Here is a 17,665-nt window from a genome sequence, read left to right on the forward strand (position 1 = left end):
CCCTGATGGCCGTATTGCGGATCGGCCTGCCTTAACCACCGTACCACTGGCTGGTCCAAAACCTGAGATTCAAACATGGCTTTTATGATCTATTTGCAATATGTTCTTACTTGATAAATCCATAGGAACACATTCCACTGTGATGTTTAGTTGCCCAGGAATAATCTGTAATTTGGTCTTTTCTGGCCTAGTAAAAAAATAAGAGTATTTTAGAGTTTGAAATTATGATTACTAACATTAGTTACCCAATATCGAAACTTAAAATTTTAAACATTTGATTTTTCCCATGTATGACTCACATTCATCATTTTAAGATGTAATCATTCATCTATTATACTCATTTTTTACAGTAACTCCATACACTTACTTTTTGTATTCTGAGAGAAAATTGAGAATATCTTCATTTGAAAACTTGCTACTGTCTGGTTTATATAAAGGAGAAAATCTCCCATCCAGATCCAGAGAGCCTTGAGTGTCTTTGAAAATGTGTCTAAAACAGCAACAGAAGAGGTTTTATTTTTATTATTTACATCTAAAGCACTAATAAATTAAGATAAAATTAGACTGGTTGGAATGTAAAATAATGAAACAACTTTGGGAACAGTGTGGTGCCTTTGGGAAGTTAAGCATACATCTCGTCTATGGCCCTGCACTTCCACTCCTAAATATATTTTCATATGGTACAAAAATGTTCATGGTAGATTGATTTGTTATAGCCTCAAACTAGTAATAGCCAGATTAAGTAAATGGATAAATAATAAGTGAACAAATAAACAAACTGTAGTATACTCATACAACAGAATACTACTTGAAGTGAACTACTGACGCTTACATCAGTATGAATAAATCTCAAAAACAAACAGCACAAGAAACCAAATACCAGAGTACATACTGCAGATTCCACTTGCATGAAGGTCTAAAATAGAAGAAGTTATCTATAGTGATAATCTTATTGGTGGTTGACTGAATGGGGACATGAGGAAACTTTCTAGGGTATCATACAAGTTCTACCTCTTGGGTGGAGTGGTTATATGACTGTGTACATTTGTGAAAATTCATCAAGTTGGACATTCAAAATGTGTGCATTTTATCAAAATTCAATTTTAATCTCTACAAAGTTAATAAAAATTTAAATAGATTTTTTTTAAAGTTTTTGCCATAGGACGTGTATGCTCATCAGAGAGAGACAAAGGGAGGGAAAGTGAGAAATTGTCCCCCGGGGAGATGGCCATGCCGCAGTTGCTTTTCTTCCTTCTCCTCTCAAGATTTTGGGCACACACTCATACACATCCAGCACAATTTTCAAGTCACCAGGTCTGGTACTCAAACCACAGTCAGCCAAGTGGGAATAATCTAGTGCCTTAACCACCAAGCCACATGCTGACCCCAACTAGAACTTTAAGATCAATGTTTATAGATATTTACAATATATTTGTAGAGTTTCTCTTATGAACTGGAATTACTTCTTCTCCATCCTTCTATTTTCAAGTAGCTACTTTATGCTAACATGGGAAGTACTGGACAAGCATCCACCGGAAGCAGCCAGAGCCAGAAACATAATTGCACCTGGCAGAACCTCTGAAGATGTGGTTACAGGAATTAACCTCGTTGTTTCTACTTCTAAGCATACCTCCTTTATTTCCAGTAAACACAGGTTTATCACACATCTTTTAAACACCTCGGCCAAACCTTCAGAGCGAGTTCCTACTGTTCCTGACAACCAAAACAATTCAGGAAGGAAAAAAAACAGCATAATTCCTCATCAAAACATGGGATCAAGCTTCTATGAAGATTTCAAAATTAATTTTTCCACTGGCAAAAGAGCATCAAGCAGCTACTGCTATGTCCTAAAGGGGGGCAGTATGTCACAGTGGTCTTCGGTGGGCTCTAAAGGTAGGTTGTCTGGGCTCTGATCCTTGCTGTACCACATGCTGTGTGAACTCAAGTAATGTTTCCTTTCTTTTCTTTTTTCCTCCTATGCTTCAATTTCTGTACCTCCAAATCTGGATGCAATATCTTCTCCTTTTTTAAAAAAATTTTTTTTTTAATTTAAATTTATTTATTTATTTATTATTAGTTTAGTTTGACCAGGGAAAGACAGAGAGAGAGAGGGAAAGTGAAAAAGCAAGCCGCCAGGTCTGGGTCTCAAACTTCAGTCAGCCACATGGGAGTCTAGCCCCTTAACCATCATGCCACCTGCTGACCCCCAGTATCCACTTAAGAAAATAGACACTAAGCACATAATCTTGTACAGAGTCAGCATTCAATAACTATTAATAATAATAGCAGATGGGCCAGCAGAGGGCCTGGTGTTAAGGAGGCTGGATACCCACATGGCCAATTGTTTTTTTGAGCCCCAGACTCAACAGCTTGAAAATCATGCTGGGAGCATGTGCATGTGTGAGTGTTCAAAATCCTGAGAGAAGAACAGAGGAGAAGGGATTATGGAATGTTCATCCCCACTGGGAGATGATTTTTCACTTTTCCTCTCTCTGTCTCTCTCCTCTCTGGCATGTACACACAACCTATGGCAAAAAAAAAAAACTAAAAATAAAATAAATAACAGTAGCAGCAATAGACTTTTCAGGCTAGAGCATTATACGTATGCTTCTATTTACAAGCCATATTTCGCCTTCTATAATGCCTAAATAAACCAACCTCTGCTACTCTTTGCCATCACCTATCCTTAGCAATCAATTTTTTAAAACCAATCTGCTAAACAAGGACAATGGTGACTTTTTATCTGCCGTTCCAAAAAGTGAAAATATTATAAATAGTGACAGAAGAGTTAATTAACTGAGGATCTCCTACTCTTGAGCTACTCCCCAGCACCCACTGAACATAATTGATTGAATTATTCAGAACACAGTGCCCTTTCCCGGGAGTTCCAGTGAGCCGTACAGGCTGTACCACAAGCAAGCCAATGAACCTGGACTTGGAGAGGAGGGAGGAGGATAAGCAAGAAACATGTTCTAAGCCATCACTGCACAAACTAGTAAGATCTGAGTACAATAATGTAACCTACCATCAGACATGAGGTAGAGTGAGCACATGTTTCCAAATAAACTGCCCCAGAAAGGGTTTATTGTATTTATCATCAGAAATCAAGACAATTAATTACAGACTTTTTTTTTTTTTTAGAGGTTTTTGCTATAGGGAGCATGTGCTCACCGGAAAGACAGAGAGAGACAGAGAGACAGAAAGCAAGAAATCACCCCCTGGGGGGATGGCCATACCACAATCCCTTCTCCTCCATTCTCCTCTCGGGATCTTGGGCATGCACGCACACGTGCCCAGTGTGAGTTTAAGTCACCGGGTCCAGGACTCAAACTGCAGTCAATTATATGGAAGTCCAGCGACATAGCCATTACGCTAACTGCTGGTCCCAATTACAGACTTTTCTTGCTGACGGCATTCTTTGCCTTTGAATTTTTAGTATATTTTCTGTAAATTATTCTATGATAGTTTTTCAAAAGCATAAATCTAGTTAACTCTAAAATAGTGGATATATTGAATACAATTCAATATAATTTCTGGTTTTCTGGGGGAAAAAATTCCATTGCATTAGCAAATAAGCTCTGCTTTAAAATGCAATAAAACTAAGTGTTGTCAGTCAGATCAGCAACCCAAGCCAAAGAAAATATCCCCAAAACAAGACATATGAAAATATGAGTGGCTCTTTGATACACAGAAAATTCTAAGAGAAAGAATTCTCACATCCCATGGGTCCCAAGACACAGTTGGCCTGACAAAAACAGACTGCTGGAAGCTGGTAAGGGGAACAGCACTCCCCTTCACATATTAGCATGAATAGGAGGGTTCAGATTAGATTTGTACAAACCTGGCAGCCCAAGCAAAGGGCATTCTGTATTGTCCAAGGCGGCTGCACACTTGCTTAGCTGTCCTGTGTACCTTCTGGGCTGTCTACAGTCAGAAATAGGAAGATAGGTTCACATTTATTCAAACTGCCATAAATACACCCAGAAAAATAATTCCCCCAACTTACTGATATGAAAGCTCAAAAATCTAGAAAAAAAGTCAGAAATATCCACAAAACAAACAAACAAACAAACAAAAAACACAACATGCAAAAGATACCAAGACTACAGTTTTATTGTGTTTTGTTGTTGTTGTTGTTGTTGGGTTTTGTTTTTGTTTTTTGCTATAGAGCACATGTACTCACTGGAGAGAGACACAGAAAGAGGAAGCCTCCCCACTCTCCAGGATACGGCCCCATTGCAATCCCTTCCTTCCTCCATTCTCCCTTCAGGGTTTTAGACATGCATGCCCATGCACCTGTTGTGTTTTTCAAGCCACTGGATCCAGGACTCAAACCACACCGTCAGCCATGTAGGATCCAGCTGCTTTAACCAGCATGCCATCAGCTATGCCCCAAGCATGTCTTAGAGGCTTTGCATTTTCTCATTAACAGAGGCTTTATCATTATATCAGAAGACAGATAAAGTAGGCAGAGGGCACAATTTGCACCAAGACCTCTACTGGGACAATTTTACGCAGTTTTAATATGTTTTAATTATGTACCTTTCAAAAAGGTTGTAAAAAATGAAATTAAAGTCAAGTCTATTGGGGCCAGTAGGTGGTGTGGTGATTAAGGCACTGGACAACTACATGGCTGACGGCATTTTGAGTCCCACTCTGGTGACTTGAAAATCAAACCAGGTATGTGTGTATGCATGGCCAAAATCCCTGGAGGAGAATGAAGGAGAAGGGATTGCTGTGTGGCCATTCCCCCTTGGAGGGTGATCTCTCACCTTCTCTCTAGTTGTCTCTCTCCGTCTCTCTCTCCAGTTAGTGTACATGCCCTATGGCAAAAACCTTTTTTTTTTTAATAGAGATTTTTTACTATAGGGCGCGCGCACTGGCCAGACAGAGAAAGACAGAGAGACAGAAAGCGAGAAATCACCCCCCAGAGGGGATGGCCACGCCACAATCCCTTCTCCTCCATTCTCCTCTCGGGATCTTGGGCACGCACGCACACGCGCCCGGCGTGGGTTTTAAGCCACCGGGTCCGGGACGCGAACCACGGTCGACTATGTGGGAATCCAGCGACATAGCCATTACGCTAACTGCTGGTTCCTGCAAAAAACTTAAAAAAAAAAAAAAAAAAAAGCACAAGTCTATTTTGGTACCAAACATTTTGAAATCCATTTGTAGTTTTTTCATAACACACATTTGGCATGATCATTTTCAAAATCCTTACTATTTCCTTTCACATAGCAGGCAAATGCTCATCCTTCTTAGGAGAAGTTTGTTCTGGATACAGCTGACCTTTCTACTCCCAAGATAAGAAACAAGGGACCAAGAGTCAACGCAATTAGTCTAGTGTGGGCAGGAGCTGCTGTTTGCACAGGCAGTGAGAGATGACAACGGAGATAAACTGCCTATAGAGCTGAAACAGGCTGTGAAGTGCTGGCTGCATGCTTATTATCCCTAGGGATACAGAATGCTAGAGTAGCTTTTATCTATATTGTCGAGGCTTTCTCCCCCACCAATTAGTCACATCTCTCCAACATCTTCCACTTAATAAACACTACTTAGATACACAAGGAAATGTCACGAACAACAGACTGACGCTTCATAAACACGCAGTAGCTTGAGTACTACGGATCCATTGTGCCATGAACCACTTTTCTCCCTGGGCTTTGGTTTTCTTATTTATAAAGCCAGAGGATGGGATTGGATAGATCATTTCCAAACATTTGGATTCCATGATGCAAAAATATGGATGATAATTCACGGTTGCGAATGTTTAATGTCGCCACTTAAGAACACTCAACAATGTATAACAATTACATGTGAATAGGAAATCATTTTTAAAAAGAACATTTGACAAGACAAAACAATCAAAAAAAAAATTCCTACCATTTAATATGCCGCCATCTCATGAGAGAGAGATAAGTGTAACATTTTAAAAGGAGAAAGGGCAAAAACATCTCAGAACGAAGGACAGCCTTTCAGGTTGAATATGTTGAGCTTCATGAAATACTCGCTGTCTGTCTGTCTTTTCTCCTTTCATCCCAGTGAATGATAAAGCTGGATGTGGATTGGCTTTGGGGAACTACAGAACTGGATCCTCCTTACTCCTCCAGCTCTGACTTTCTAGAGCTGTGAGTAGGGCCGTGAGTAAGGGAAAGTGGCTATGGCTAAGGATACAGAGTCAATTAGAGATGATGCCTAAAAGCCTCTAGCTCTTATTTTGAACAGCAAGCAGACATCAGATTGTCATGTGAAGAGAACATAAATGAAAATGGAGAGAAAAAACATGTTCAAGCATTGGCTCCCATACTCAACAGTAAACAATATTTTCAGAATATATAGCATGCTCACAGTAAAAGGTAAATACTACTTTAAGCTGAAATGTTTACAAACTATCTTTATAAATACCTTTACTGGATCTGAATTTTTGATGTAGGGTTCTGCACAGTGGGTAATGTTCCCCTGTAGTACCTTCTCAATTCTTGCAACAAGAAAAATTTCAGGATGTGGATTCGTCACTGAGAAAATTCCCTGGGGGAAAAAAATTACTTCCGTTAGACTTTTTTTTAAGACTTATTTATTGATTTAATTCTATTTGTTAATGCTATTTTTTAATTGGACCAGAGAGAGAGAGAAAGGGAAAGTAAGAAAGCAAGCCACCAGGTCCAGGGCTTGAATTGAGGTCAACCAAGTGGGAATCCAGCACCTTTATCCACCATGCCACCTGTTGGCCCCTATTACAATTTTTTATTTAACCTTGTTCATATGGCTATTTAGTATAGAATGCTAATATTCAACAAAGGACTGCATCTGGGGTCCTAGATACAGACAGTATTTCTTTCATACCATTTTCAATGCTCCCAATGTTCCTTTCAAAATTGATGCTATATCTTGTCACCAGGTTCACATCTATTAGTCCCCAAAGTGCAGGTGTCACCACTGCTTAGCCTTTGTTTGGCTGGGTCCACAAAGTGAGTTCTTAGAGCCTAATTAATACAATGTGCATTGCTTACCTTAAAAAACAAACAAACAAAGAAGAACTAGAAAAATGCTAATGCCAAAAAAAAAATCAAAATAGGCCATGTGCTAAAAGCAGTGTGCATTTCTCAAGTGCAAGTAGATATGCATGTTTAAATGCAACTGCATGTAACTTCAGAGCAATTCACTTGCATTTAATCAATACCAGTTGCAACAAAGAAGGAAAATACTTTACTACTCTGTGTAACATAAAGACGAAACCACCCTACAGAAAACATTGAAGAGTTCTGGTGCTTTCCATACAAAAGTAGGAAACTGAGACTCCAAAACTCATTTTGTCCTCTTAAGCTTTATTTAAGGGTACTGATGTAGACTACCCAGTCAGAAGCACATGTGGTGTTAACTATGCCACCTCCTCTCCATTTTGGCGCCTACCAAAATAATATTCTCTAAATGGTGTGTTGGCTGGTTATGGTTATGTCTGTTGTTTAAAGGAACACCACACAGATGATTTTGAGTGGAAAAATCCATCACTGAGTCTCTACCAAGTTTTATTTTCGTACTTAATAGGTTAAAAACTCTAATACAGTGGGTTTTTTTTTTTTTCAGTTTTCAAAGTATTTCGAACACATTATCTCATTTACTCCAGGTAGAATGCTCTGAGGTAGACGAGACAGAACACAAAATTGAGTGTAAGAGGTTAGTAATTCCCTCAAAGTCAAATAGCTTATAAGGAGTCCCACTAAAGGCCAACTCAGCTTTAGTTTCTAAGCAGCAAGCATGGAATAAAAAGGTTAGAAATTGCTTGGGAGACAAATTTGCTAGGTTCAAATTCTAACTCTATCATTCATGGATTTAAATAAATCAAATCCAGGCTTCTCATCTATGAAATGGGGATGATGACAGCAACAGTGAGTTCATAAATTTCTTGAATGGGTTAAATGAAATAAGGCCATTAGGTACCTGGTTATTACTAAGGTGGCCCATCAAAGCGTCTCAAGGTCACAGAACTTGGCTTCTAGTACTGCCGGGTACATGCTGCCCAAGCTGTGAGATAGGCTGGCAGGCTGCCTGAGCAGCCCCTGCAGAGGGTATGCTGAGCAGTCTGCCTCTACTGCAATCTTATGCTTACTGCCACGAGACTGTGCTAGATGGTTTTCATGCTTTATCTCACTCAGTCCTCATCCAAAATCCTGAAATCAGGTGCTACCATATTCACTCTTTACAGATTAAAAAATGGAAGCTCACGCAAGTTTATGCCATGAATAAATGAGTGAAAAAGCTTGCAGCCCAGGATTTGGGGCATGCATGCATATGCTCCTGGTGTGATTTTCAAGCTACTGGGTCCTGGACTTGAACCACAGAGTCGGCCATGTGGGATCCAGCCACCTTGCCCACTATGCCACCTGCTGGCCCAGAGCATGTTTATTTTTTAACTTACCAGGGATTCCAGTGTGGATGACACTCTTTAGGGGCTCATCAACTTCTAGTCCCCTCCCTGTCCTCAGAATGCAGAATGTTGCCAGAGAAAACCCAGGAATCCCATCTAAGCTGGGAGCCTGAGCCTTCAGAACAAGGCCTCAGGTCATGAGGAGGCATGGATCTACACCACAGAGTGGCTTTACATCCCAGGGTGACTCCTTCCCACTTCACTGCCTCCTCCCTGTAGAGAATGGGTCAGGTCCCCTCATCCTTGCTCCTAGCATTTATGTAGGCCTCAGAACATGGCAGGACATATGGTAGTGTTAAACATTTCAGTACTTAATTATTCGGTTGTCAGAAAAGTCATGAGATATTTTTCTATGCATAAATCCGTCATGACTGGATCTAGCAGATGCGTAATGGTTACGTTGCTGGACTCCCACATAGCCAACCATGATCTGAGTCCTAGATCTGGTGGCTAAAAACTCATGCTGGCCACATGTATGTGCATGCCCAAAATCTCGAGAGGAGAATGGAAGAGAAGGGATTGTGGTGTGGTCAATACCCGTGAGGGGTGATTTCTCACTTTCTGTCTCTGTTGCTCTGTCTCTATGGCAAGCACACATGCCCCACAGCAAAAATCTATTAAAAAATAAAAACAAACAAACAAAAAAACTACCTATTCAGGCCTACCCACAGTGGGACAGATGGTAGGATGCTGCTCTGCAGTGCCATGTGGAAGATCAAGGGTTCAGATCTCAGGTTGACCTGAGCATGCTGGGAATGGGGAGACACAATTATGGCTGGCTGGAAGAGCTGGGTGGGGGTGGGGGCTGCGGTGGGTCTAAACCCTGTCAAGCTCCTCCCCTAACTCCCATGAAAGAAATTAAAACACTTAAAAATAATTACATCTCCATAATGGACATGGGAGTTAGGAGTACATGGGAATTAGGGGTGAGAGTTAATGTGGGGTCAATGTTTCTTTAAAACCACAAAACTTGTGGCCATCTAATACCTTGCTCAGAAGTATATGTAAATGTGTGTGTTTCTACCTGTATCTGCATCTTATTGGGTCGTATGAAAAGTCATGACATATTTTTCTATATTTTTATATGTGAAAATGCATCATGACTTTTCCGACGACCTAATACTTCACAAGTCTTTGAGTTTTATATCATGGTCCCATTGAAAATGCTACTTTGCCAATAGGTTACTAGTACATTGGCTGGTTTCCATTCTTTCCCTCTAACTTCAGTCACCAGAAAAACAAATGCAGACAAGCTTAACAAGAGATGGAATGTCATGAAAACACTAGACTGAAATCATGAATAACACCAAGGAAGTTTCTGTGTCTTATTCTGAATGTGCTACCAAAGCTAAAGAGCATTCTTTACCTGCTTTATGTAGCGTAACTGAGATTCAGCAATTCCATGAATGAAAGACTCGGGTGAAGAGCCCTTTGGGTTTCCATCATTGGTCAGCTGGGATGACGTACCCCACAGCATTTCACGGACAGATGGGGGATTCAGGTCTACGTGAAAGTCAGCTGAAATCTTACAATTGTTCTTTACATCAAATAAGGCAAGATTGATAAAAAAGGGCTCAACCTGGGAATGAAAAACAATTACTTTTTAAAACTAAGGTTTCCAGGTGGTTATATGTGGAGGGAGGGGCACAAACTACAAAAGAGTTTTTATTATTATTATTTTTTTATTCCTCAAGTTTCTGTGATTACAATTCCTTCCTGAGTCCAGCATTGAGCTTAAAGTGCATTATGGCTTATGTGCATAGCAGAATGGGCATTTCAAAATAAAGGACTTGATCAAATTTTAACTTTTGTCAGGTATAAATAATTACCCAAATTACATATTTTTAAAAAAGGGCAATAGCAACTAAGAGCTACATTGAAGGAACATCAATTGTTCTATGAATAAAATTTAACTCTCAACACAAACACTGAAACTACCAAAAAAATAACGCCAACATTATAGAGCAGAAATAAATCTTCCCTTCTGAAGTGTTACTATACTTTACATACACATTTCATAAGAGCTAATACCAGTCAACATCAAATTACTTGACAAAAGCTTTGCATATCAGCAATTCTGGAAGACACAATTCCTCTCTACAGATGGTATTTGAAAGCTGGTCACAAAGAGAAATTGCGTGCCAGATGGCATAAAGATTAACTCTTTACACACAGAAAAGTCTGCTAGTGCATTTCAGCTACTTTACAAGGGAATCAGTCATCACTGTTGATATTTTTAAAAGCTAAAACTAGAACCAAAAATGAAGGTAGATATAAAATATGGTCTCCTTCAAGGTTTTACATTTGTAGTTTCAAGGATTTCTGAGCCACTCAAATAATCCATGAAAGCGAATAGTTGGGATTTTCTCTACTGATGAACTAATTTCATTCTATACAATAGGGAGTGAGCCTAGCAGACTGCACAGCATCTGCATCCCAGCATGACTTTGATGATCCTTACACGTTGCTGTGAACCAACTTCACAGAAGAAATCATATTTTCTGATAGAATTCACAAATCCGAGGATTTCTCAGGTTCTCGGGACAGGCCCCTCTTGAATGTCAAGAGCCTTTTCTAGCTGCTATTGTGACTAGGTAAGACTTTCATGAAGCCTCTTAAGATGAAAATTTAATCATATACCGGCTAAAGAGATGTTATGAAATACTTCCAGGTCAAGTTTATCATAATATGTAGCAATGGAATTTTCATCCTGTAAATTAGTGCTCAGCCATAAAAAAAAAAAAAAGGCATTTTTTTTTTAATGTGCTGGTTGAAAGGAGATAGAAGGAAAAGTCATACATACATTTGTGGGTGGTCCTTTTGCATTGTCTCCAATTTGGCCCAAGATATTGAAAGTTAAATCATGGCAATTTACCAGGAAACGCTTGTTGCATTTTTCTTCAAATGGCTTTATATCAGGTTCAATTCCTGAAAAGTCCAACCTCTACAAAATAGATAATATGAATCATTTTCCAAAACACATTAACATTCAGATTAATATAGATTCAGATGAATAAAGTAAAAATGGCAGACTCTAACAGTTCTCTGTCCATTCTTTATTGGAACCCTTTATAGTTTTGAATTCAATAAGCCTTTGTGAATTTTTTTTTGACAGGTTTTTGCTATAGGGCACGTGCACTCGCCAGAAAAACAGAGAGACAGAGAGATAGAAAGCGAGAAATCACCACCCAGGGGGGATGGCCATGCTGCAATACCTTCTCCTCCATTCTCCTCTTGGGATCTTGGGCACGCACGCACACACGCCCGGCGTGAGTTTAAGCCACTGGGTCTGGGACTCGAACCGCGGTTGGCTACATGGGAGTCCAGCGACATAGCCATTACGCTAACTGCTGGTCCCGAGCCTTTGTGAAAATTTTACACTAAGGTCTAAATACTGATGGAGAAATCCTGGAAGGATATGATGAGACTCTGATAAAAGGCCATGGAAAAGTCACAGGTCATACCATGGCCTACAGAGCCCTACAGGACATGACTCTGCCTCTTCTCACCTCTCACTTTACTTTCTAAGACACCTCCCCCTTCATCCGTGTTCTAACCACACTGGCCTCCATGGTTAATTTTCAAGCACACCATGTATGTCTCCACCCTAGGGTCTTTGCACTTGCTGTTCTGTCAGGAACCCTTTTCCTTCAGATAGCTGCATGGCTTGCTCCCTCATTTTATTCTAGTCTCTGATCAACTGGTATTTCCACAAAAAGACCTTCCCTAACTCCCTATACAAAATACACACTCCTTGATGGTTTTTACTCATCTTTTCCTGATTTATCTTTCTAACATGACTTTTTACATCCACTTAGTTGTTTATCATTTGTCTTCCACATAAAATATATGTTTCGGGAAGGTAGAAATTTTGTTTCCTTTATGAGCTGTGCAGGAGGAAAAATGAACAGGAATGGGGGAGTCAGCAGATGGCATAGTGGTTATGTCACTAGACTCTCACATGGCTGACTACAGTTCAAATCCTGGACCTGGTGGCTTGAAAATCATGCTGGGGGAAATGTGTGTATGTGCCCAAGATTCCGGGAGGACAGTGGAGGAAAAAGGATTGCAGCATGGTCATTCCCCCAGGGGGTGATTTCTCATTTTCCCTCTCACTGTTTCTGTCGCTCTCTCTCTCTCTCCCCAGCATGTGCCATAAAGCAAAAACCTCTTATAAAACAAAAACCAGAAAAGGATATGGGAGGCATCAAAAATAACACAATGGGGAACCAGCAGTTAGCGTAATGGCTATGTCGCTGGACTCCCATGTAGTAGACCGCGGTTCAAGTCCCGGACCCGGTGGCTTAAAAAACTCACGCCGGGTGGGTGTGCATGCATGTCCAAGATTCTGAGAGGAGAAAGGAGGAGAAGGGATTGCAAGGTGGCCATCCCCTCGGGGGGTGACCTCTTGCTTTCTGTCTCTCTCTCTCTGTCTGGTGAGTGCACATGCCCTATAGTAAAAACCTCTCCAAAAAAAATGACACAATGGGGCCAACCTGTGGCCTGGTGGTTAAGGGAGCTGGATTCTACATGCCTGATTGCGTGGTTGGAGTCCCAGACCTGGCAACTTGAAAAACATACCAGGCACGTGTGGCTCAAATCCCAAAAGGAGGAAGAAATTGAGGAAGAGGGATTGTGGCATGACCAAGCCTCATCGGGGCTGCTTTCTACCTCTCCTTCTCTCTCACTCTGGCAATTGTATATGCCCTATAGCAAATTTTTTAAAAACAAACAAAGAATAACACAATGCTTTCTAACTTGAGAGATTCAATGGGGCGTCATGTTATGAACTTAGTTGAATACACATGAATAGCAAATTAGGGGGAAGAGGGAGTAGAAATGAGTTTAGCTTGGGACATGTTATTAGGCAACTGGAAAAATAGAAGAGGTCTGGCTTGGATATCTAGATTCAGGAGTCAGTGGCATCTAGGATGAGAGGCGGACAAGGTCGAAACCCCAGGGACCACCTACGTTCAAATGACAAACAGGAGGAGAGGCATCTGCTTAGGAAACTGATAAAATACTGAGCTCAGATTCTAACAGAGCTGGGGGAGGTTCCCTGGCTGTCACAGACATATATATTTTAAAAACTGGTATTTTTTAATAAAAACAAGTTTATTGGGAGTCAAGAAGTCCTCTTGGTAGGGGAGGAACCCATTCCCCTTCAAAGAAACTCCTGGAAACCTCCTTCTCAGCTCACAAGGTTCAGTCTAAGCTCATCTGTTCATTCTGAACGTCTGAATAGACTCACATTCTATTCACAAAGGGGATTAAAAGTGCAATTGTGGGACAATTTGCTATACTTTCATTAAGCCCATAGATCTGCTAGGTGGGAAATGATTCGGTAAATCTAAGCAGAATATACCGCCAGTATAGAAAATTCAAGCCAAGAACTAGAAGAATTTTAGTCAATTACCTAAGTAATTCAAGCCAAAACAGGTATAGTGCCTGAAGAATCTTAGATAATTATAGCTGTTCTAACCTAGCCGTTATCAATGACTAAAATTCATTAGTCATTCCCCTTAAAAAGACATAACACAGTATTTATACCTGAAAGCATGATTCCTCCCCCCCCAAATCTATTTATTTACAAAAGGAATACAAACGTGTAGGACTAACCAGCTCCCTTGAACAATTATCTATCTGTGGAGCCAGAGGAGACAAATCATTGCCATGGAGATCCATTCTCATTTCCGCCCATTTATCTGCTCCCCTTTCTGTCTTACTCAGACAGTGGAATGTGATGAGATATGGGACCAAACCACCCCAGCCCCCAAATCCTTTCCTCACTTCTGAGGCCTGTGAGTACAACTGTGGGGACATCTGGCCTTCCCCAGCAGTTCAAAATCTGAGTGAGCTCCTTCACTCAGCCAGCATTTCTTTATTCTCTAAGGTCCGTGGTTAAAAATCCATGTCTGTAAATGCTGAACCCTGACCAAAAGAGACGGCTGAAATTATGGGATGCAGGGTCACCTAGAAAAGGTACTAGACGCATAACAACATGACGGGTTTCTCTGTGGCAAGAGTGCCTTCCTTAACCGTCGTTAAATCCAGTATTTTTTCTTTTTTGTTCTTAAAAGTTCACTGATACCAACTCAAACATAAAATCAGTTCGGTTTCATGACCACAATAACACAACACCACAAGTTTTTAAAGATACTGGATTTAGTTTCAACCACAGTCAATTGGCTCCTTTGTATACAATGAAAGAGACTGACATGTCCAATTAGAGCCCAGCCAAGGGGAGGGGGAAATCAAAGGCTCAGACATGCTTGGAACAAGTAAACTTCTCAATGACTATCATAGAGCTAACATTCCCAAGGCCTGCTGTACTTTTTTTTTTTAACCACACAATTTAGTATTGGGGGGGGGAAGAAAAAAAAATCTAGTGATCAAAAGTCAATCTTCCCCAAATGATTTTATTTTCTCATGTGATATTTTTATTAAGGAAAAAATTGTTAGCATGATGTACAGATCATATACTTTTTCCATTCCAAAATACATAAAAATTTTAATTAGAAAACCATATAAAGCAAAAAGAAGTAATAATAAAATCAGTTTTCCCCAAATTATTTTATATTTCACTTAAAAAATAACTGTAATGCTTTATGTAATGCATACTTTTCTATTTCAAACAAAAGTAAAGCTTTTAATTAGAAATCTCATGTAGAGAAAGGAAATGAAAACACAAAAGTCATCATTCCTTTCTCATGAAATATTCTCAGTTAGGAAAAATATTTGTAATATATGCTGTAGACTTTTGCCATTTAAATAGTCAGAGATTTAATTAGAAAATGTCAGAAATTAAATATTAATTGTATATATCGTACTATAAAAAGTGCCATGCAGCTAGACAGTGGCACAGTGGTAAAATGTGACACTCTGAGAGGCTGACTCACATGGGAAGTTACCAGTTTGCATCTGGAGACCTCTTTGAGTACCCTATGTGCCTATGATACAGGGCTAAGACTAGGGGTGGATCATGGTGTCAAGACCTTATTGAGGCAGGACCAGCAGTTAGTGTAATGGCTATGTTGCTGGACTCCCCTGTAATCGACCACAGTTTGAGTCCCGGACCTGGTGGCTTAAAACTCACACCAGGGGCATCTGCATGAGTACCCAAGATCCCGAAAGGAGAATGGAGAAGGGATTGTGGCGTGGCCATCCCCCCAGAGTGCTGAATTCTTGCTTTCTTGTCTCTATGTCTCTCTCTGCCTTTCTGGTGAGCATACGTGCCCTATAGCAAAAACCTCCCTGTTGAGGGTGCCATCTGTCTGTCTCCTGTCTCTCTCTCATTCATGGAATAAATAAATAAAAACTTGAGCGGAAAAACTCCTACCTTCAATGAAAAAAGGTGAAAATACACACAGGCACATAAAACTTCACTTTCCTGCACTACCCATCATTTAAAATGAGTTTTAGCTGAACAGGAAAATTATCCTGGTTCTATAGGCCTACAGCAAATGTGGAAAATAAATATCTTATACGACTAACTCATGTCTCTATACTCCAGTTATCCATTGCAACTAGATTACCATTATATTTAATGGGTTAAAAGACCACTGAAGGGACCAGCAGGTGGCGTGATGGTTAAGGGCACTGACTCCCACATGGCTGATTGTGGTTTGGGTTCTGGACCTGGTGGCTTGCTTTCTCCCTTTCCTTCTCTCTCTCACACATTCTATCCCTCTGTTCAAATTAAAATAAGTAAATAAAGTTAACTAAAATCATTTTTTAAAAAAGAGCACTGAAGAGGGGTCAGCAAGTGGTGTGGTGCAGGAGGCACTCAACTCTCATGTGTTTGAATGCAGTTCAAGTCCTAAACCCAGCAGCTTGAGGGTCATGCCAAGCACGTGTGTGTGCATGCCCAAAATCCTGAGAGGAGAATGGAGAAGAGGGGATTAAGGCATGGTCATCCCCCTGGGGGGTGATTTCTCATTTTCCCCCTCTCTTTCTCTGTGTCTCTTTTTTGGCAAATACACATGCCCTATGGCCAAAAAAAAAATAAAAATAAAAACAAAAAAACCTAAAAGAAAAAAAAAAGAGCACTGAAACCATCTTTGAGAGTTCTTTAATTTATTCATTTTGAAGAGGAAGATGAAGTGAAATGAATATAGGAAACTGAGAAAAAATATATATTTAGTCCTAAGCTGTTCTGCATATGTGACAGTCCTCTTGAGGAAAGAATTAGTTGTTAAGATACCTGTTCAAAATGAGTCAGACAAATGTAGAACAATCTATATTTCCCACTAGCATTAAAATCATTTTTACATTTCAGATGTTGTTAATAGGAATAAGCAACAAATCTAGGGCTATTTAAAGAAATGTATCATTGATACCTGAACCTCGGAGTCAAAAGAAAATAGATTCTGCCTTCCATCTCCTCTACTGAGTTTGTTTAGCTGTTCGGTTTCTCTTCCATACTAAAATTAAAAAACAACATATATATATATATATAAAAAATATTATTTCATTTCCTTCCAAATAGTATTAAATACCATATCACTAAAAACACAGACTATGTGAAACCAGCAATCTGACACAAGTTAAAAAATATACCATTCTCCATTTCCACATATTTAAGATGGATAAAGTATGCTTGCTTGGTTAGGTAGTGACATATCACTGTCATTTTGACCCACAGTAAGCTAAAGATCAAGTGGTAATGCTTTCTATGCACATTTTCTTAACACCAAGGACATTGTGCATGCCATAGTTGGTATAGAAAAGGAATTTAAGAGACTTGGAATGAAAAAGAGAAATAGGGGCCAGCAGATGGCATGGTGGTTAAGGTGCTGGACACTCCTTCATGGCCGGCCACGGTTCAAGTCCTAGACTTGGAGGCTTGCTTTCTCACTTTCCCTCTCTCTGGTCAAATTAAAATAAATGAATTAATAAATAAAATTAAATAAATAATTCTTTAAAAAAAAAAGAAGGAAGAGAAAACACCAGATGCTGGTGTTAATTATGGAATATTATATACAATTCTGATTTCATTACTTTTAGTAAACATATGGGCTGCACAATCTGGGATGACAAAGATTAAGAAGGGATACATGGGGCCAGCAGGTGGCGTGGTGGTTAAAGCACTAGATACCACATGGTAGTGCAGTTTGAATCCTGGGACCCAACAGCTTAAAAATCATGCTGGGCACATAGGCAAAACATATCCAAAATCCCAAAAGGAAAATGGAGAAGGGATTGTGGTATTGCCATCCACTCTGGGGGGTGGGGGGGGGG

General features: G+C 39.9%; 1 protein-coding gene across 1 annotated transcript in view; it reads right to left on the minus strand.

Annotated features, from left to right (window-relative positions):
* The window catches only part of DOCK11 (dedicator of cytokinesis 11), a gene marked incomplete at its 5' end in the record, with an annotated part of 164,765 nt that overhangs the window by 114,040 nt on the left and 33,060 nt on the right, over positions 1–17,665 (minus strand). The window contains 7 exon segments of the mRNA XM_014584108.2: positions 111–187; positions 368–490; positions 3,842–3,924; positions 6,406–6,528; positions 9,792–10,004; positions 11,229–11,369; positions 16,765–16,848. Coding sequence (XP_014439594.1) covers positions 111–187; positions 368–490; positions 3,842–3,924; positions 6,406–6,528; positions 9,792–10,004; positions 11,229–11,369; positions 16,765–16,848 — 844 coding nt within the window.

This window comes from Tupaia chinensis, unplaced genomic scaffold (genome assembly GCF_000334495.1).
Source record: "Tupaia chinensis unplaced genomic scaffold, TupChi_1.0 Scaffold145659_1, whole genome shotgun sequence".
Lineage (NCBI taxonomy): Eukaryota > Metazoa > Chordata > Mammalia > Scandentia > Tupaiidae > Tupaia > Tupaia belangeri.